The 22,521-nt window shown below is 50.3% G+C and overlaps 1 protein-coding gene across 1 annotated transcript in view; it reads right to left on the bottom strand.

Moving 5' to 3' along the window:
• Window positions 1-22,521, bottom strand: part of LOC140389020 (uncharacterized) — a 278,261-nt gene that overhangs the window by 26,008 nt on the left and 229,732 nt on the right. Inside the window, exons 40-43 of the mRNA XM_072473187.1 lie at window positions 20,938-21,045; window positions 14,375-14,533; window positions 4,851-4,958; window positions 745-879 (exon numbers count right to left, since the gene is read on the bottom strand). Coding sequence (XP_072329288.1) covers window positions 745-879; window positions 4,851-4,958; window positions 14,375-14,533; window positions 20,938-21,045 — 510 coding nt within the window. The remainder of the gene's footprint in view (window positions 1-744; window positions 880-4,850; window positions 4,959-14,374; window positions 14,534-20,937; window positions 21,046-22,521) is intronic.

Raw genomic sequence — 22,521 nt, 5'->3', positions numbered from 1 at the left:
TCTTTTACTTTCAGTGTGTTTATTCTACATACAGCACAGTCGACCCCACACCAATTGTTCCAGCTGTATCCATTCAGACCCTTTTGGAGGTTGGGTCAATAACCATTACCTGCCGTTAACAAGACAATTAGCTTAACAATGTAATTGCCGAAGAATGCGCTTGCTGAAATATTGTGTAGAAAATCCGGTCCAAGTGTAAGTCTTATTTTTCTTTTTGGTACTCCCACCTGCTGAATATGCAGTTTTTATATGAAAACAACGAAAATGCATAACACTCAACCTCTAAAGCTATGCTCCCAGTAATAAAGTGATTAAAGTTATCAAGTACATGGTGCCATGAACACTGAATATTTCGTGATTTTCTTTCTTCAGAAAGCACAAACTAAACTTAAAAGCTGGATTTTTTCAAATGAAGGACAACATTAGTAATATTATAATGAACTTTCTCTCTTTATCCATATTTGCTTATATCTATTCTGCTTTGTTGCTAATTCTGACCATCCCTGTTTTCATTGGGTTTGCTTGAAATTTCCTCAGAATCTTTTTGTTAGCCCTGGGGTATCTGCCTGCTACCCTTCAGAAAACGTCCACATGGTTACATGGAATTGCATATTACACCTTTTGTTGCATAGTCCCTTGGATACACCTGCCCTAAGACAAGATTAATACCATCACCATCTCATAGAGGGTCTTACCCAACCTATGAACCTCATGCAGAGTCTATATGTCAAAAGCAGGCAATACCTGGAAGGCCACGTGACCCAGAAAATCCGATTTTTCCTGGTGGTCCTGTACGACCGGAGGGTCCTGGTGGCCCCGGGTCTCCTTTATAAAGACTTATATCGATTCCATTGCCCAGGATAACTGTACCAGGCGGGCCTACAACACAATCAATAAACAAGTCATTAATTAACAATATTCTGATTCAAAATGTCAAGAGACAACTTCAGTGCGTACCAAAACTTTATTTGTAATAGTAATGTGTAAGAGTTTCCAGAAATGGCTGGAGGAGTCCAAACAATTAGAACTTCCAATCCAATAGTAAATTGTCACTTGTACCTTTAAGAATATGTTCTGAGGGCCAGACAGAGCAGGAAGGCCCAGCAACTTTGGTTTCAAACATTAAAAAAATGAGGAAGTCAGAAAAACTGGTACTTTTTCATACAACGTATTTACATTTAAAAGATACAAAATTGGGAGCAATTTTGATTGACTGCATCTGTCGAGAATGCCACAAGATTGGGTGGGTCGCTGGTTTTACCCCTGCCCAATTGTGTTTTCCAATGAAGTCAATGTGGAGGAAAATTGGGCAGATATGAAAGCAGCATTGCTCCTGATCCCATGGGTTTCCCGCCCAGGGAGTGAGGTTAACGTTCGTCGGACTGAGTCCCGCGCAGCCTCCAAATCTGCAGAAAGCAATTTATGATGACAGATACTGCACCTCGGAAAATCCCTGAGCTGCACTCAAATAAGTCATCAGTGATCTCTTGATTTCAAACTCACTTTGGACTCCTGAAGAATAATTAAAACTGCCCCAGAAATTAACCAGCATAAAGCAAAGAATCACACCATCAGTCAGCAGCAAGCTACTTTATCACTTGGTTATGAGGTTACCATTCTCTTCGGTCCCCACCACAAACTCTGCTCCCTCGCCACCACCACTCCATCCCACATCTGACGTCCTGTACAGAAGAGAAAATATTTCCTCTGACTAAATATTGGAAAAGGAAAGCCATTGCCTGCAGTACATGCCACAAATTTTGTTGCATGGCCGCTTCTCATTGGTCACTATCTGAGCATGGAGTAGACTTTTCACAACCATGACATTGCATTTGACCCCGAGATAGGCTGATGACCATGCATCCGCTCCATCACCAAAACCCCCTTCTTCTCCATCCATAACATCTGTCCTATCTCAACTCATCAGCTGCTGAATATCTCAACCATATCCTTGTTACAACTAGATTTTATTATTCCAATGCTCTCTTGTACAGCCTCCAATTTTCCAAGCTCCATGAACTTGAGTTCAACTAAACCTCTGCTATTTTAATCCTAACTTGTCGCAAATCCCATTTGCTCATTAAACCTCTGCCCACTGACCTACACTGGCTCTCGCTTTCGCAACGACTCCATTGAAAGATTTTTAACCTCGTTCTCAAATCCCTCCACACTCAAATCCCTCCACACTCAAAACCCTCCACACTCAAAACCCTCCACACTCAAAACCCTCCACACTCAAAACCCTCTGCACTCAAGTTCCTCCTCACTCAAATCCCTCAACACTCTCACTAATCCTTATCACTGTAATTTCCACCAGCTTTGCAACCATCTAAAGTCTCTGCCACTCCTCTGATTCTGGACTTTTGCAGATTCCCAATTTTAATTGCCCTACCATTGGCGGTCATATCTTCAGCAAACTGAGTTTTGGAATTGTGTCCCTGAACCTCTCTGCTTCCTTAGCTCTTTTTCCCCTTTACGATACTGTTTAAAATCTCCCCCTTCGGTCTGACCTAATATCTGCTTATGTGACTCTTTGCCAAACACTCCTGCGAAGGGTGCCTTTGATGTTTGACATTGTCGAAGGTGGTTATTTAAGTTATTTTTGTATAGTCACTTATCATAGCTCACCTGGATCGCCTGAAGAGTCACAGATTCAGCAGCAAGAGGGAACGCAGCATGACAATCAAAACAAAGAAAAAATTAATGCAGTCAGACGACCATATCAAAAGGCAAATCATCAGTCAGTAGCTTACACATAAATGATGGAATATGCTCCACTTGCCTGGGTGAGTGCAGCTCCTCCAACACTCAAGAAACTCAACATCCAGGACAAAGCAGCCCACTTGATTGGCCCTCCAACCATCGCAATAAGCATACTTCCTCCATCACAAATGCACAGTGCCGGTAGTGTGTGGCATCTACAAGATGCTCTGCAGCAACTAACTAAGGCTCCTTAAGCACTACCTTCTAAACCCATGGCCTCTACCACCAAGAGTATTAGGGCAGCAAATGCATGGAAACGCCAACACATGGAAGTTTCTCTCCAAGTCACGCACCTTCCTGACTTGGAAATACATCATTGTTCCTTCACTGTCGCTGGGTCAAAATCCCAGAGTCCTCTCCCTAACAGCACTGTGGGCATAGCTACAATATATGGACTGCAGCAGCTCAAGGCGGGGGCTCATCACCACCTTCTCAAGGGCACAGTAAGAAGTCTTACAACACCAGGTTAAAGTCCAACAGGTTTCTTTGGAATCACTAGTTTTCGGAGCATCGCACCTTCATCGGGTGACTCACCTGAGGAAGGAGCAGTTCTCCGAAAGCTAGTGATTTCAAATAAACCTGTTGGACTTTAACCTGGTGTTGTAAGACTTCTTACTGTTCCCACCCCAGTCCAACACCGGCATCTCCACATCATGGCTTCTCAAGGGCAATTATGGATGGGCATTAAATGTCCGCACAGCCAGCGACGCCCTGGTCTTGTGAAGGAATAATACAAAAAAAACACAGGGTTAGGTTGGAAACACCAGATTTAGATTGCTGGGCACAAAAGGGGAAGAAGCAATGGGACTTAAGTGAGGGAAAACGCATGCTATTCTGCACATTGTGAGTATGGGACAAAGGAAGAAATGATGTTCAGTATGGAAGCCAATGATGAGGAAAATTCTCCAATGTCCCCAAAGAGCAGTCCAACTGTGCCAGTGTGGCATTTACATGTCACAATACAATATAACCATGGTCAGCCAACCAGGGTTAGGTGTCATTTGGAAGATCTAACAAAACTAAGGCCAGGTGTACAAATTCCACAATGTAAATTCAGCCTCTTGAGATATGGAAAGTGGAAAGAATAAAAAGCAATGGAAAATTCCAAGTCAGATGGGAATCATATTTAAGAGTATTCAATTTACAACAGTAGCCGAAGACAAACTTGAAATTAAAACTTGGTGAGTGTGAATTTGACAAATTATTGATGGTGATGCATTTCAGAAGTGAAGGTGACAGAAACAGGACAAGGAATGGCCACCATAGGAGAGGAAAAGTTATGAGGGATAATGAAATGATATAATTCTAAAATAAATGAATATATTTGACAAAAAAATGCATTATTTGCTGATTACCAATGTGATACACTGTGTATTAATTACCTTGTTGAGTTTAGTAGTTAATTTAGCTTTCTTTAAGTGGCAGTAAACTATTTAAAATATACCCAATATTTGCTTCGACAAGCTCCAATTCAAAGATTCCTTTATTGGGGCGTTGTTATCTTGGGTGCCTTCTGAGAGCCATGTGCTATGTCTGGCTAAGAAGATGAAGTCATCTGTCACTAAACTACCACTGCAGCCCTGAAAACAATCAGGAGTACTTTGACTTTCCCTCTCGATGTGTGTGGAGACACTGCACACCCAGTTTGGGCCAACCTATAATGGAGATTGTCTACCAATGAAGTGAGACATGCTGAAAATCAATCAACATTCCTCTACTCTCAGGCACACATACTTTACTGTACCTACAAACTATGCTGGTTTCAAATGAGTCCTTCTGATATTATGGAACAGGAATTTAGTTTCTGCAACATTTCTTATGCAAATGGCAAATACAACAAAGTGAAAATGATAGATTGAATATGTAGACTACGAGTCCAGTCCTGTAAACTGATATTATATGTTCAATATTCCATGAATAGTATTGGAAATGTCCAGCTATACATATGCATTTAACATGTGACTTCATAATATTCTCAGATAAATATTGACTGTGATATTGGAGGAGTTTGATGCTTTTACTGTTATATTATTCAAATAGGTTTGCATCACTACCCACGTTCAGAAGGTTATTACAAGGTAACTGACCTTTAGGCCCTGGTGAGCCAGCACAACCACGTTCACCTTGATCACCCGGAAAACCCATTGGTCCATCAAGTCCAGGAAATCCATAGAACCCCTGGTCACCCATTTCACCTTAACAATAAGCAAGATCAGAGAATTATAACTGTAGCCCGGATTTGGAAATAAGAAATAAAGTGCAACTACTTTGATCTAAAAACCCCGTGTTTGATCTGTGCGAGGCTGGCAGAGTGTGAAAGGTTGGAGGAGTGCGGAATTCAGTGTTTAGGAGTATTTGAACTTCAAGTGCAGCTGGGCAGGATTTTCTTTCAGTCATTAATATTGATGTGAAGTGAGTGAGCAGAGTTCAAGTCTGTTGAGCGTGTAATGTTAGTTGGGGTTCATAAGAATTTAGTTAATTTCTTTTTACAAATGATGGCAAAAGCAACAATGTACATAATAAGATAGGAAATAGGAGGGTTAGGAATTAGAAAATAGATAACCAGTTGTATTTGCTGAATATTTAATTATAGTTTTTGTTATTAATACAAATTAATTGTGTTTAAATTTACAAACCTGGCGACTGTAATTATTGGCCAAAGGCTTAGGGTGTTTTTCTAAGAATTATTTGTTAATTTCAATTGTGTTGCGACTCCAGGTTAAGTGGGGCTGAAATTGACCGTGCTCTATTTCAGGTGCGTAACACTGTTCCTTTGCTGTTGAATGAAGTAAAAGAGAAAATAAAGGCATTGATCACAAATTTGTATTCATGCCTCCCCGAACAGGCGCCGGAATGTGGCGACTAGGGGCTTTTCACAGTAACTTCATTTGAAGCCTACTTGTGACAATAAGCGATTTTCATTCATTTCATATATGCAAAATGTTTTGGTGGAAATAACATCTCTGTTCAAGAAGCAAGAGAAGAATAAATTGGTGAACTATAGACTAATCAAAGTCAGTTGAAGGCAAATCCAGAATCTATGATTAGAGAAAAACATTTGTAACATTCAGAAATGAATGGGTCAACCATGGACAGCCAGCATTGATTTGTTAAGGATATATATTGACAAATTCTCAGGAGACTTTTGAAGAACAACTAAATGGATCGATAAAGGGAATGCAGGGCGCGATTCTCCGCTCCCGCGCCGGTTGGGAGAATCCCCTGGCACGCCATTTTTCCCCGCGACGACTGTCCGACACCCTCCCGCGATTCACCCAAGCAGCGAGAACGGCCCCGTCGAGTTCTGCGCGGCGCAGGCCGGAGAATCGCCCGGGACACCCAAAATGGCGATTCTCCGCTACACCCGCTATTCTCTGGCCGAGCGGCCCGCCCAAAACGACGGCTTCCCGCTGGCGCCATCCACACCTGGTCGTTGCCGGCAGGAACAGCGCGGGAACGCTGGGGGGGGGGGGGGGGCAGCCTGTGGGGGGGAGAGGGGGGTTCTTTCACCGGGGTAGGACTCAAAAGGGGTCTGGCCCGCGATCGGTGCCCGCCGATCGACGCACCGGCCTCTCTGAAGGAGAACCTCCTTTCCTCCGCGCCCCGCAAGATCCATCCAACATCTTCTTGCGGGGCGACCTCGGGGAGGGCGGCAACCGAATGCGCGGGTGACGCCAGTTATGCCTTTTACGCGGTGCCAATGCCCGGCGCGGGCTGACGACGCTGCTTTCGCGACACACCCCCCGAGTTTCTCGCAGCCCCGATCCGTGCCCCGCAAGATCCATCCGACATCTTCTTGTGGGGCGGCCTCGGGGAGGGCGGCAACCGAATGCGCGGGTGACGCCAGTTACGCCTTTTACGCGGGGCCAATGCCCAGCGCGCGCTGACGACGCTGCTTTCGCGACACGCCCGAGTTTCTCGCGGCCCCGATCCTAGCCCATTTTCGGGCCCTGAATCAGTCGAGATCGGGGCCGTTTCGCGCCGTCGTTAAGCTCGACGGCGTTCACGACGGCGTGGGCACTTAGTAGCGGGAGCAGAGAATCGCACCCGTAATGTTTGTTCGACTCCATTAAATAAGGGGTCTCGGACTTGTAAGAAAAGTTCAGCTTTATGGTACAAAAGGAAAAGTGGAATCAATTGCAGAAAATGGTTTGGAGAAGAAGAGTCAGATGCTGCTCAAATTGTAACAGAGGCATCAGGACAACAATTCCACGTTTGTTCTCAGTATATATAGCTGATTTGGACTATTGGCATAGAGAATGCAATCTCAAAATATTCTGATGACACAGAATTAGGTTCGCTGACCAGTGAAAAAAGTATAAAAGACTTCAGGAAATATGGGCTGCTGTGGAATTCCCAGTTACATATACATTGTGTATATGTGAGATATGACACTTTGGAAGAGAAAGCAAAAAAATGGGAGCATTCACTTAAAGATGCTGAAGGGTTTGAATGAACAGAAGAAATTAGGAATTCAAATGCACAGTCGAATCCCTTGATTGCAGGCAAATCAGACCATATTTTAGGTTCCATGAATAGCAGCATAGAGTACAAGAGTAAAAAATGAATGATGAATTTGTTTAAATCATTGGTTTGGCTGAAGTAGTGAGTGCAGTGCAGCTTTGACCAGCCAATTATAGAAAGGACATACAGTGTACAGTCCAGGATCACCAGGATGATATAAACATTCGGAAAGTGCAGTTATAGGAAAAGACTCAAGTTAATAGGACTATTACCATTGGAGCGAGGGTTAAGGCAAAATCTAATTGAGATTTTCCTTTGAGATTATGAAAAATTTTGATAGTCTGGATTGAGAACGACTGTACCCTCTGGTTGGATGGTTAATGGCAAAGGGAGCATCACCTTTAAATTGTTACCAAGTGTGTGAGAAGAGAGGCTAGGAGAAAATGTTTTATGCAGCAGGTTCTTGGAAGTATGGAATGGGCTGCCTTTGGGAGTACTTGAGGCAGCGAACATTGAAAATTCTAAGGGCTACGTGGAGAGATACTTAAAAATTAGGAAGATGACTTCCGGTTGCGGCTATGCAGAGCTAAGTTGCACGTTCGGCAGCTCCCGCTTGGAACAAACTTTTGGGCTCTTTTCAGGGCCCCCAACGGCATTTGTTCGACATTTCCCGGTGTGGGAAGAAGACTGCAACATTCCCCTGACAGTGTATGGCTTGGACCAGGAGTGGGGCGACTAAAAAAGTGGTGGTGAACCCAAAGAAAGTGCGAGGGAAGAAGAGCAACATGGCGGTGGGCGGAGATCAGGCAGCGTGGATGCAGTGGGTGCAGGAGCAGCAGGAGGTTATCCTGCGTTGCTCCAGGGAGCTCAAAGCGGACCTGCTGGAGCCGATGAAGGCTTCTATTGATAAGCTGCTGGAGACCCAGACGTCCCAGGGTGTGGCAATCCGCGAGGTGCGACAAAAGATCTCAGATAACGAGGATGAGATCTTGGGCCTAGCGGTAAAGGTGGAGGCGCACGAGGCGCTTCACAAGAAATGGCAGGAACAGTTCGAGGAGATGGAGAATCGGTCGAGGCGGAAGAATCTGCGGATCCTGGGCCTCCCGGAGGGGCTGGAGGGGTCGGACGTGGGGGCCGATGTGGTCACCATGTTAAACTCGCTGATGGGAGCGGGGTCCTTCCAGGGGCCCCTGGAGCTGGAAGGGGCCCATAGAGTGCTGGCGAGGAGGCCCAAGCTAACGAGCCGCCGCGGGTGGTGCTCCTGCGGTTTCATCGGTTCGCTGATCGGGAATGCGTACTCAGGTGGGCCAAGAAAGAGAGGAGCAGCAGGTGGGAGAACGCGGAGGTTCGAATATATCAGGACTGGAGCGCGGAGGTGGCGAAGAAGAGGGCCGGGTCCAAGTGGGCGAAGGCAGTGCTGCACAGAAAGGGGGTGAAGTTTGGCATGCTGCAGCCGGCGCGACTGTGGGTCACCTACAAGGACCGGCACCATTATTTTGAGTCCCCGGAGGCGGCGTGGGCCTTTGTTCAGGCCCAGAAGCTGGGCACAAACTGAGGGTAGGGATGGGGGGGTCGGGCATGGGGATGGTCGGGGATTGTTGTTGTTGTGTTACATTTTGAGGGGGAGTTCTTTGTTCTTGTTTCTTTTTCATTCGGTGTGGGTGGTTAGGATGGGTTGGGCACTGTTTTGGTTGGGTCTGTCGGGTGGGCTCTTGGAGGGGGGCAAGTAAACGGAGTAGGGGTGGATGGCCGGTAGGGGGGATGGGGCCCCGTGGGGAAGGGGGAGGCCCGAGTCGGGGGAGAGAGGACTGGGCCTGTAAAAGGAGCTGCGCCAGAGGAGGCAGGGCCGGGCAGGTGGAAGCTGCGGGCTTTTTCCTGCGCTGAAGGCTGGAGGGTGCGGGGCCGGGCGTTGAAGCGTCGGTTTTTTCCCGCGCTTGGGATGGAAGGGGAGGCAGAGAGCCTGCTGGTGGGTAATGGTGGGGGAGGGGAAGTCCCACAATGAGAGGAGTCAAAGGAGAGGCAGGAGAGGCCGGGGCCAGCAGGAGTCAGCTGACTTGCGGGAGTGCAATGGGGGGAGCAAAGCAGCTAGGAGGGGGATCCAAGCTCTGGGGGGGGGGGGGGGGGGGGGGAGTGGATGGGGGTGAACCGGGTTGCTGCTGATATAGTCAAGGGGGAGTTGGAGCGAGTAGAGGGGATTGGGACGGGGGTCTGCTGCCGTGGGGAACGGGCCGGACGTGGGGTACAGGCACGTGGCTGGCCGAGGAGGGGTTATGGCTAGTCGGCGGGCGGGTAGTCCCCTGATCTGGCTGATAACCTGGAATGTAAGGGGACTGAACGGGCCGGTTAAGCGGGCTGAAAGCGGATGTGGTCATGCTCCAGGAGACACACCTGAAGGTGGCAAACCAGGTAAGATTGAGGAAGGGGTGGGCAGGTCAGGTGTTTCATTCGGGGCTGGATGCCAAAAATCGGGGAGCAGCGATCTCGGTGGGGAAGAGGGTGGCTTCGAGGTGTCGAGCATTGTGACAGACAATGGCGGCAGGTACGTAATGGTAAGTGGTAAGCTGCAAGGGGAAAGGGTGGTGCTGGTCAACGTGTACGCACCGAACTGGGACGATGCCGGTTTTATGCGGCTCATGTTGGGTCGGATCCCGGACTTGGAAGTGGGGGGGCTTGATAATGGGGGCGGGGGGGGAGGACTTTAACATGGTGTTGGATCCGGCACTGGACCGCTCCAGGTCTAGGACGGGTAGGAAGCCGGCGGCGGCTAAAGTGCTGAGGGGGTTTATGGACCAGATGGGAGGGGTGGACTCTTGGAGATTTGCAAGGCCGGGTGGTAGGGAATTTTTATTCTTCTCGCACGTTCATAAGGCCTTTTCCCGGATCGACTTTTTTGTTATGAACAGGGCGCTGATTGCGAGAGTAGAGGATGCCGAGTACTCGGCGATAGCCATTTCGGACCACGCCCCGCATTGGGTAGACGTAGAGCTGGGGGAGGAGAGGGACCAGCGCCCGTTGTGGCGCTTGGAGGTGGGGCTGTTGGCGGACGAGGAGGTGAGCGAGCGGGTCCAAGGAAGCATAGTGAGATACCTGGAGGCCAGCGATAACGGGGAGGTCCGAGTGGGGATGGTCTGGGAGGCGCTGAAGGCGGTGGTTAGGGGAGAGCTGATCTCCATTAGGGCCCACAAGGAGAAGAGAGAGCAGAGGGAGAGGGAGAGGCTGGTGGGGGAGATGGTGAGGGTAGACAGGAGGTACACAGAGGTGCCGGAGGAGGGACTGAGGGAGAGCCTCCAGGCCGAATTTGACCTGTTGACCACCAGGAAGGCGGAGGCGCAGTGGAGGAAGGCCCAGGGGGCGGTTTATGAATATGGGGAAAAGGCAAGCCGGATGCTGGCGCATCAGCTTCGGAAGCGGGACGCAGCTAGGGAGATCGGGGGAGTTAAGGATAGGGGAGGGAGTGTGGTGCGGAGTGGGGTTGGCATCAATGGGTTCTTCAGGGACTTTTATGAGGAACTGTATCAGTCCGAGCCCCCACTGGAGGAGGGAGGGATGGGCCACTTTCTGGACCAATTGAGGTTCCCGAAGGTGGCGGAGGGACTGGTGTGGGATTAGGGTCCCCGATTGGGCTGGAGGAGCTGGCCAAAGGGATAGGGAGCATGCAGGCGGGGAAGGCACCGGGGCCGGACGGTTTCCCGGTCGAATTCTACAAGAAATATGTGGACCTGTTGGGCCCGTTGCTGGTTAGGACCTTCAATGAGGCAAGGGAGGGGGGGGCTTTGCCCCCTGACGATGTCCCGGGCACTGATCTTGATCCTGAAGCGGGACAAGGATCCCCTACAGTGTGGATCTTACAGGCCGATTTTGTTGTTAAATGTAGATGCCAAGGTGCTGGCGAAGGTCTTAGCCACGAGGATTGAGGATTGGGTGCTGCAGGTTATCCACGAAGAACAGACGGGGTTCGTGAAGGGGAGGCAGTTGAATGCGACTGTGCGGAGGCTCCTGAACGTTATTTTTTAAAAACATTTTTATTTTTTATTCTCCTCCTTTATCACATTTTCTCCCACATTTACACCCATCAACAATAAACAATAATCAGCAAGATATGTCAATCCCCATAATATCAACGATCCCATCCGCCCACCAACTCCCAAACCTCAACCCGCATGTTTACATAAACAAATGGCAAAAAGGAATCAGAGATTACCCGTAGTCACCCTTAATCTACACAGCCCCCCCCCCCCCCCCCCCCAACCAACGCCGTCCAGCCTCTGAGAGAGTACCGTACAAGATACCCCAGAGTTGTATCACCCCCCCCCCCCCCCCAAGGTCTCCAGCTCCTCCTGTCCACTGCCTCTTGTAAAACGCCTCCTCCCAACCTCGGTTCCTTCCCCCCAACTTTCCACCCCGGCTAGACCACTCGGACCCTGTTCTGCCAGGCTCCGGTGGCCGCAGCCCCTCCCCCCACCTCACTCCCGTTCACTGGCCGGCTTAAACCGGCCAGCATGGAGGCCCCCGCCTGGGTCCCTTTCCCCCTTGCCCTGAACGTTATTATGATGCCGGCGAGGGAGGGGAGTCGGAGAGAGTGGTGGCGATGGACGCTGAGAAGGCCTTCGATAGGGTGGAGTGGGGATACTTGTGGAAGGTGATGAAGAGGTTCGGGTTTCGGGAGGGGTTCGTCAGGTGGGTTAGGCTGTTGTACGAGGTCCCGAAGGCGAGTGTGGCCACGAACAAGAGGAGGTCTGAGTACTTTCGGTTGCATCGAGGGACGAGGCAGGGGTGTCCCCTGTCCCCCCTGCTCTTCGCACTGCCGATTGAACCCCTGGCTATGGCACTGAGGGAGTCGAGGAACTGGAGGGGGTTGGTGCAGGGCGGGAGGAGCATAGGGTGTCGCTCTATGCGGACGACTTGCTGCTATATGTGGCGGACCCGGTGGGGTGAATGCCGGAGGTAATGAGGATCCTCAGGGAGTTCGGGGGTTTCTCAGGGTACAAGCTCAACATGGGGAAGAGCGAGTTGTTTGTGGTTCACCCAGGGGACCAGGAGAGGGGGATTGGCGAGCTCCCACTAAAAAGGGCGGAGAGGAGCTTCAGGTATTTGGGGGTCCAGGTGGCCAAGAGCTGGGGGGGCCCTGCATAGACTTAATTTCACGAGGCTGGTGGAGCAAATGGAGGAGGAGTTTAAGAGGTGGGACACGCTGCCGCTGTCCCTGGCGGGTAGGGTGCTGTCAGTCAAGATGACGGTGCTCCCAAGGTTTTTGTTCCTGTTCCAGTGCCTCCCCATTCTTATCCCGAAGGCCTTCTTTAGGCGAGTCAACAGGAGCATAACTGGGTTTGTGTGGGCGCGAGGGACTCCGAGGGTGGGAAGGGTGTTCCTGGAGCGGAGTAGGGATGGGGGGGTGCTGGCACTGCCCAAACTCTGTGGGTACTACTGGGCCGCCAATGCGACAATGGTGCGCAAGTGGGTGATGGAGGGGGAGGGGGCTGCATGGAAGAGGTTGGAGACGGCGTCTTGTGAGGGTACGAGTCTGGAGGCGCTGGCAACGGTGCCGCTGCTTCTCCCTCCAATGAGGTATACCACGAGCCCGGTGGTGGCGGCTACCCTCAAAATCTGGGGGCAATGGAGGCAGCACAGGCGGAAAGTGGGTGCCTCGGTGTGGACCCTGATAAGGGGGAACCACTGGTTTGTCCCAGGGAGAATAGATGGAGGGTTTTCGGGGTGGCACAGGGCAGGGATAAGAAGGTTGGGGGACCTGTTTGTGGATGGGAAGTTCGCGAGCCTGGGTAAGCTGGAGGAGAAGTACGGGCTCCCTCCGGGGAACACCTTTAGGTATCTACAGGTAAGGGCGTTTGCCAGGTGGCAAGTGGTGGAATTCCCGTTGCTGCTGCCATGCACGGTACAGGACAGGGTGCTCTCGGGGGTGTGGGTTGGAGAGGGGAATATCTTGGAAACTTACCAGGTGATGCAGGAGGAGGAGGAGGCCTCGGTGGAGGAGCTGAAAGGTAAGTGGGAAGAGGAGTTGGGGGAGGAGACCGAGGAGGGGACGTGGGCAGATGCCCTAGGGAGGGTGAACACTTCCTCTTCGTACGCAAGGCTCAGCCTCATACAGTTTAAGGTGCTGCACAGGGCACACATGACCGGGACAAGGGTGAGCCGTTTTTTTGGAGTTGAGGACAGGTGTGTTAGGTGCTCAGGGAGCCCAGCAAACCAGACCCATATGTTCTGGGCATGCCCAGCGCTGGAGGAATTTTGGAAGGGCGTAGCAAGGACGGTGTCGAGGGTGGTAGGATCCAGGGTCAAACCGGGCTGGGGCCTCTCAATATTTGGGGTTGCAGGGGAGCCGGGAATGCAGGAGGCAAAAGAGGCCGGTATTCTGGCATTTGCGTCCCTGGTAGCCCGGCGAAGGATTCTTCTTCAGTGGAAGGATGCGAGGCCCCCAAGCGTGGAATCCTGGATCAACGATATGGCGGGGTTTATTAAATTGGAGAGGGTAAAATTTGCCTTAAGGGGATCGGTGCAAGGGTTTTTCAGGCGGTGGCAACCGTTCTTGGACTTCCTGGCAGAACAGTAGACAATGGTCAGCAGCAGCAGCAACCATGGGGGGGGGGCTCTATTTTATTTTTGTTTGTCTACAGTGGGGGATCTGAGGGGTGTATATATTTGCTATGTTTGCTGTGTGTCAATTCGGGGTGTTAATTTATTATTTATATATGGGGGGAGGGGGGCACGGGGTTGTTTTGTTTTGTATTTAATTCTATTGGGTTCATTTTACATTTTGTTGTTGATATTTTGTGAAAACTTTAATAAAAATATTTTTAAAAAAAAAAAATTAGGAAGATATTGGACAAAGGGAAGAGAGTGCAGGGAGCTGGGGGATCACACAGATATTATGTGCCAAATGGTTTTGTATGTAGGAAGTATGTGGGAGAAAAAAGGAAAAGTAAAATGAATAAAATCTTATTAAAATTTCAATCAACCTCCAGAATCCATCATGAAATAGGAATTTATTGTTTGCAAAGTTTCTGTTTCTGCAACTATTTCAAATTTAGTGGGGGTCAGCATTGATGCTTTTAGTCTCAGGGTATTCCTGTGGCACACGGCAATACCCAATGTATAACTGAAAAGTCCAATTAAAGTTGTACTTTGAAAATACCTTTTCGACCTGGTGGCCCTGGAGGACCACTTAAGCCGCATGTGCCCCGCTCTCCTGGTGGACCTTGAGCGCCAGTTCTACCTGATACGCCCGGATCTCCCGGATCCGCTTGAAATGTTGTGGAGGGAATCCCTGGGTCACCAGGAAAACCACGAGGACCTGCAAAAGAAGACAAGATGACTGAGCCGAAAAGATAATCTAAGAATGAAGGCAATGTAAACTATATTAATTCCATGTAACACCCATTAGGTGGGATCCATCATATAATATGACACGGTTATAATTGTGCTATAATGCAGATTTCTCTCTGGTTACTGAGGTAAAGAAACATGCACACTAGGCTAAATCGCTGGCTTTGAAAGCAGACCAAGGCAGGCCAGCAGCACGGTTCAATTCCCATAACAGCCTCCCCGAACATGCGCCGGAATGTGGCGACTAGGGGCTTTTCACAGTAACTTCATTGAAGCCTACTTGTGACAATAAGCGAATTTCATTTCATTTCATTTCATTTCATGTGTCTCACTCCGCATCTCATTGCTCTGTTACTGTGAATTTCAGTACCAGTATTTTTATAAAGCAACATGAATCGCATGGTTCACACTCACTGACAGACAAAATGAGACGGAAGCAAATATAAATCCATTTTCTCTGATGCTGCAGTCCTGAGCGAGGATTCCCAACGTTCTCATCCCTCTCGGACCAACCTCATCTTAAATTGGGAGTGGGATGGGGGGAAATTGTGGGAGGTCAATTCTAAAAAATATCCACTTCCGATGCCAACTGTAACTTCTGCGTAACATAAGGCTACCTTGCACTGGGGACAGCAGGATTGTAATTGGCGATTGAAGCCATTAAAAGAGTCTTTTCAGGTCGAAGGATCTTTGGCAGCAAGCTAAAAAAAGCAGCTGGGAGAGCATCAAACAGATAGAGACTGTAACGGGTGGTTCATGTGAGATTCAGAGGCGCTCTTTAAGAATCTCTTCAAATTGAGGAATGGACAGAAATGTAAAAAGCTGAGCAGGGTATGGCAGGGATGCAGAAAGCACAGCCAATTTTACCAAGGCTGATGATCATCGTATAACGTGACAAAGGAGAGAAAACTACTGGGTCCCCATGGGAGGAACTTCAGGAAAGCGTGTCTCGTATAAAGTGGAGGGAAAGAATTCCAGCTCTCATAGCCTCAGAACCAGACATTAGTGCTGGAAAGAGAGCCACGATCTGAAGAAGACAGGTAAAGCACCAGACCAGGCACTTATCCAGGCACTTATCCTTATCTTCTTTGGGTTTTGCGGGGTACCAACACACTGCTGATCCTCTAAAATTATTAGCTGTACAAGTAATCCATACGGCATTGTGGTTAAGTGCTTCACTAGCCATCTATGATGTATTAAAATTTAGAGTGATCATACATTCACATCCATGGGAAAAACTGGGAAGATGATTGTGCATACTTATCTGTGTGGCCTGTAAATTCTTTAGGAGAAAGGATGAATAATAACACATTCTGATCAAATGGTGCCTCAATCATACTTATTACCTGTTCCTTCTCTTCTACTAGAATTGCAAAAAGGACAACGGGCGCTATTCTCTCCCACCACGCAGGGTGGGAGAATCGCCGCGCGAAGCGCGCCACGCCGCCCCGACCCCCGCACGCGATTCTCCCACCCCCCCGGAAACCAGTGCCGCGCGATTCGCACCGGGCCACTCGGAGAACCGGCGAGTGGCGATTCTCCGGCCAGATGGGCCGAGTGGCCGCTACAGCATGAAAGGTTCCTGCTGGCGCCGTACTCCCCCTGGTCGCTGCTGGCAGGAACTCTGCGGGAACGCTGGGGGGCGGCCTGTGCGGGAGGGAGGGGGCTCCTTCACCGGGGTGGCCTCCGATGGGGTCTGGCCCGCGATCGGGACCGACCGATCGGCGGGCCAGCCTCTCCCCCCCCGGGCCTACCTCCTTCTGCGCGCGGCCCCAGAACACCAGCTCCATGTTGGTGAGGGGCCGGCGTGCGTGAGACGTTCCCCGCGCATGCGCAGGATGGCGCGGCCCAACTACACATGCGCAGAATTGGGCTGCCCCGACTGCGCATGCGCGGGTTGGCGTGGCGCCCATTTGGCGCCGCGTAAGGACGCCGAAGCGGTGTGAACCGCTCCAGCGCCATGCTGGCCCACTGTGGGGGCCAGAATAGGTTGTGTCCGGGCCCTGTTTGCGCCGTCGTGTTCACGAAGGCGCGAACACTTGGCCTCAATATCGGAGAATCGCCCTCTACGGGTGGGATTCTGCATTTCAGAGACTAAGGGTGGGATTCTTTGTTTCAAAGACGCCGGGACAGAATCAGTGGGCTTTTACAACAACACAATTGGCGTTGCTTCTGGAGAAATTCATCAACCATTAATGGGCGAGCACTGGTGCCATGTGGAATACAATCGAATCCAATTAAAAACGTTGTCGGATTTGCCGGGGTCAGGATTGACACTCAAGAGGCTGACAAGCTGCAGCCGCATATAAACACTCCACGCCCACACACACACTCATCCCAGGCAAAACAAATGGCACCACGAAGAGCGGCGCTCCGGTTCATGAACGCTGAACTCGAGGCCCTGCTAGACGCTGTGGAGGAGAGGTGGGCTACCCTGTACCCCGGGGTGCAAAGAGGATTGCCACTCGTGCTGGACACTGGTCCTGGGCCATGCTCAGGATGGCCAGGGTGAATAGGCAGCACTGTGCTCCAGGCACCAACCCCCGTCCCACACACCCGAACACCCACCCTGCACCACCTTCCAGCACCCATACCGGTCGTCATGTCCGGGTGCCCTGGCCACAAAGGCCACCAGCTACCCACCCCTGTGCTGCACGTGTCCAATTGTCTAACACTGTGCGTTTTCCACCTCCCCACCCCCAAGGAGAAGGCAGCCCACAACCGCCAGGAGAGGAAAAAGAATAGAGGGGGAGCGCTGGATCTGCGGCCCCTCACTGCAGCAGAATAGCGGGCACTCGACCTGGTTGGTGGGCCCGGAGGGAGGGCAGTCGCTGGGCCAGAGGTCGGCATTGGGCAAGCAAGTGAGAGCCCGCTGAGTTGGTTTCCCATGGCACGCGTGTCGCCACCTCCACCACCACCCCCACAGCCCCCCTCCACCACCATCATCCCCACATCCCCCTCCACCATCACCACCATGCAACCGCAACACCCCAATACCCACCTTCACCATCACCAAACCCACACACCCCCTCCACTACCACCTTCACACTCCCCTCTACCAAACCCTCCCTCATCCCGCCCCTCCATCACCACCCGCCACCCCAACCCGTGGTCCAATAATTCGTCATGTCTTGTATCTTGCAGGATCTCCTGGTGATGAGGCGAGCCCCTCTGGTGTCCTCCGACCCAAACACAACCCAACCGCAAGTAGATAGCAGTGAGAAAGAGGACAGGGACTGCGATGGGAGCCTTTGACCCGCAGCCTGAGACATCCCGGAGCACCAGTCCGGTGATGGCGCTTCCCAATACAGCTGTCTCTAACACCCTCCACCATCCCGGAGACACTCACCTCGGTTGAGCACTTTAGTGAGGAGGCTCCTATCTGATGTGCACCACACATGTATTGTGGTACAGCAGGTGGAGGTAGGAAGCCCTGAGGGGGTGGACGGTCAGAGGGTGCGCTGACCCCAGGGACCAGCTGTCGTCCAGAGTGGTTTCGGGCTTCTGGAAAGGGCGGTCCCATCGATAGTGGAGATCCAGTCGCAAGCCAGAGCTGCATCACGGGCTGTCAGCAACCATCCAGCACCTGGAGGAGTCCAACCGCCTGCAGGAGCAGGAGGTGGTGCCGACCGTGCGTGCCATGCAGGGCAAAACCACAAGGGTGGCGTCCACGGTGGTTGTCTTGGAGGCAAAGGTATCAGCCATGGGTCAAGATGTCCCAGACTTGGGGCACTCTGTGCGGGCGGTGACTGAGGCCCAGGGCAGGGCTGCCCTGTCACGGGCAACCATGTGCCAGGGCCACCTGGATATTGCAGCACAGGGATCCAGAATAGGGCCCAGTCATAGCAGGTCATGGCTGAGAGCTTTGATGCCCGGGCTCAGAGGGAAGCATTGGATGGTTGCTGACACCCCGTGATGCAGTCCCTGGCTCTGCGAGTGCATCTCCACTATCGATGGGACCGCCCTTTCCAGAAGCCCGAAGCGCATCTGGACGGCAGCAGTCGCAGCGTGATGAGGCGCAGTCCCAGAGGGAGGTAGCCCACTCCTGGGCTTGATGGCTGCGAGCATCGAGACCCTGGTCGGACATGAGCGGGCCTCCAGGACTGGCAACGCCAGATGGCGGGGAGCCTCAGGGGTTAGCTCCGCTCGCAACCCCATTCCATGGAGTAGCCTAAGGAAGGAGGGGGTGCTGGAGCATCACAGGGCAGTGGGAAGAACAGGGCAGCACCACGCCACCCAGGACACCCGAGCAGCAGTCAGGTCCATCCAGGCCTGGTTGCCCCATAAGACCGCCGCCAGAGGATCCCAAGTCACAGGGCGGGAATAGCAGCATGCGGCCTCCACTCCTGATGTACTATGTAGGGATCCACCTAGGCATAGCGTTAGAACCTGTAAGGTCAGAAGGGTAAACACTAGTTAAGTTGGCATGGGTGCAGGGCACAATATAGCATTAGGGGCTAGGGCACAAACCTGCACTTATATGTTCACCATTTCACAAGAAACACTGTTCCCAACATTTCAACTAGCCTCTGTGCTCGGTCAGAAGGGTGTGAGGGATGGGCTGGGCTGGATGCAGAAGTGGTGCTGGGGGTGGGGAGGGGGAGATGGGCAGACTTTGGGGGTGGGTATGGGCCAGGGACCCCAGTTCAGGCAGCGCTCACCGTTCCAGTGCCCCATTCCCATCCCTCTCCACCCCATCCCCCCCCCCCACCCCCCCTCGCCTCCCCTCAACCGTCTCCACCTCTGCCACCCCAAGGGTTCGGTGGGACCATGTGATGGAATGACCAGCTAACATGCAGGGATCACCCAGGTGGATGATGGAAAGTGCTATCATGGGCAGGAGTCAGACATTGTCAAACGATGTGATGCATCAGAGTTCAACGCCGAGCAGATTGTCGTCAGCCTCCATCCCATGGACCAGACCCGCTATTACTGCCAACCCAGGGCTCCCACCCGTAATGAGGCAGGCAAAGCTCTGGAATTCCCTCACTAAATCGTTCCACCTATCTACTACTCCTTTAAGACTCTCTTCAAAACCTTCTTCATTGACCACTGCCCAAATATCCCTGTATGCAGCTTGGTTTGATGCACTCAGAACATTTCACTATGTTAGAGGTGCTGTACAAATACAAGTTAGACATAGACATAGAATTTACAGTGCAGAAGGAAGCCATTCAGCCCATCGAGACTGCGCCAGCTCTTGGAAAGAGCACCCTACCCAAGGTTAACACCTCCACCCGATCCCCATAACCCAGTAACCCCACCCAACACTAAGGGCAATTTTGGACACTAAGGGCAATTTATCATGGCCAATCCACCTAACCTGCACATCTTTGGACTGTGGGAGGAAACCGGAGCACCCGGAGGAAACCCACGCACACACGGGGAGGATGTGCAGACTCCGCACAGACAGTGACCCAAGCCGGGAATCGAACTTGGGACCCTGGAGCTATGAAGCAATTGTGCTATCCACAATGCTACCGTGCTGCCCACAAGTTGTTGCTGTTCTCTTTGATGTCATCAAGTCACTATGAATAGTGATTAAGTATGTTACAGAAAGGTTTATAAAATTAGAAAGCTGGCCCCTGCCATCGGCATCTTGAGGCCTTGAGACTCCCTGGGTCATTTTTGCCCCCACCCCTAATAAGAAGTTCCAATTGCCAGGTTGGAGATTCCGAATGGGGATTGCCTTATTTGCAAATGTAATGGGAGGGGGAGGGATAAGAAGAAATAAGATTCAGGAACCACGTAATAAGGAGTTACATGACCTACAAGATCGTGTTCATCTTTGCTCCTGAAGAATTTACAGGCCACATAGTCTGTATGAAGATCCGAGTGTGGAGTTCTGGGTGAGAAGAGTACATTTCTTCAATAAGGCAATGGGGGAACTGGGGCAGCAACACATAATCAAGGTAATCTGCCCAGAATTCTAGTCAAAGCTACGATGACGCACAGAAAAATAACTGCTCCCAGTTACGATTCTGAAGCATAAGACGTAGTAAACAATTATATGTCCTTGTAACAAGAGTAATTAATATAGACTACTCAGTCTACCGACACAACTCAGTTGCAACCAAACTCATCATGCAGGAAACCCACAGGATCTAATTAAACTTTTACACTCTGACCAATATTATCCTCCACTGGCTTGAGCTAAGAGTAAAATCAGGCCAGATGTAAAGCATGCATTACACCCAAATCCATCATTTTCCTGACAGGCGGGTTGCGTTAAAAATGCCCCCATCCTTCTCGAGGCGTTTAGTTGTTTGATTCACGGTGGAATCAAATCCCGCACAAAAACCTGGTGAAATGAATACAAATGCTTTAACTTGGGCTTCTCTGTGAATACAGACTTGGTAAAAGGTCTCATACCTGGTGGACCATCAAAACCTGGTGGACCTTGATCTCCCGGTGGTCCAACTGAGTTAAAATTGCAAGGTGGTCCTCTTAAACCTGGAGGTCCTGCTGGCCCACGTGGACCTGTAATTTCAATGCAAATTTATTGGACATATTATAAAATATTAAATTATAGTTTAATGAACAGTTACATTATTGTCATACATTCTGCTGTTCAACAGAGCATTTTAGAAACTATTGTATTTGATGAAATATATTGTCTGCTTAAAGAGGAGCTGTAGTTATCCAAATTGCTGGTGGTCCTAACCTTTACATGAGGCGATACTTATTCGATGAATTATATTTCTCACTCATTCCTTCTTCTCATGTTTCAAGTGCAGACAAAGCCTGGATTGTTTTCTGTCCTCTATTTTGCTAACTACATTGATCAAGTTATTCAGGAAACATTTGAATGGTATGCTGATCCGCTATTCAGAGCTTTGGGGAGTTTGCACAATGCTCTGATAAGCTATGCAGGAATCTATGAAGTATCAGCACCAAATCTTGTGTGCACTCATTAGTAAAATGAGTAAAAGTACATTACTGAAAGGGACGGAAAATCAGAGTAACAGAGAAAGCACGAGAACAAGCCAGAAACACTGCGAGACCCGATGGTTTGTGGGCACTGGGATTGTGATTTGATCACCCCCATGCCCGATCAAGGTGATGCAGGCAACATGCAAATTACATGTCATCTGCTCACCTTGTTGACTACAGCATGCAACCCGAGCTAAGCATGCTACTGAGTGACTGCAAGCCCAGCAGGGCACCAAGATGTGCCTGAGTTAAACTAGCCTATATTTCTGAAAGCCAGCCTACATCTCTAAGGTCCAAAATGACAGGTGGGTTGCCAAATCAGCGTTGAATTTTGACTGACATCGTAATCTGTCCATTCTGCATGCTTCTGGCACACATATGGGCGCTTAACCTATCACCTTTCGTGCGATCTCAGTGGGCGCAGGCTGCATTAGATTGGGCCCGAAGCAGATTTTTAAACCCTTCTAGGCTCCCATAGTGCTGAGATCGGTGGCGCTAGTGAGCCAAACTTTGTGATCATCGAGATAGGGACAGTACCAGAGATGCTGGCGGAGTCTGAAAAAAGTGAGTTAATTCTATAGAATTGATTAAGCCCATCCTGGCCTTGATAAGATGGATAAATGAGGTCAGTGACTGTTCTCAGAATACAATTGGGAACTTCTGCCTTGTGTATTATCTTGGGTCTATAGAGCACAACAGATCAATAGAAAAATGCACAAGTGTATGTCCTGGTTGCTCAGTAATGACTGCTCCCTCCTTTAACATTTGCCCGTTGTAGCCTGGGGGGTGGGGATGATATGCAGCTCTTGCATTAAATCCCCAACACTCTTTCACACCTGGAACATGACAGTTTGTGCAGAATTAACTTACTGCCTGACACCATGAATGGGGAGTTTTCTGTACAATTCCGTCGACCTTTAGCAAAGTCCAAGCTTAGTGCAATGAATTAAACAATGTCAGTTCGGCACAGATTTTGGGAACGGGTTACGAGGGAAGAACTACAGAAAATGTGCTTTGCAGAAA

Source organism: Scyliorhinus torazame, chromosome 14, assembly GCF_047496885.1.
Source record: "Scyliorhinus torazame isolate Kashiwa2021f chromosome 14, sScyTor2.1, whole genome shotgun sequence".
Classification (NCBI taxonomy): domain Eukaryota; kingdom Metazoa; phylum Chordata; class Chondrichthyes; order Carcharhiniformes; family Scyliorhinidae; genus Scyliorhinus; species Scyliorhinus torazame.
Note: the sequence above shows the minus strand (reverse complement) of the source record. Positions and strands in the feature narration are given on the sequence as shown.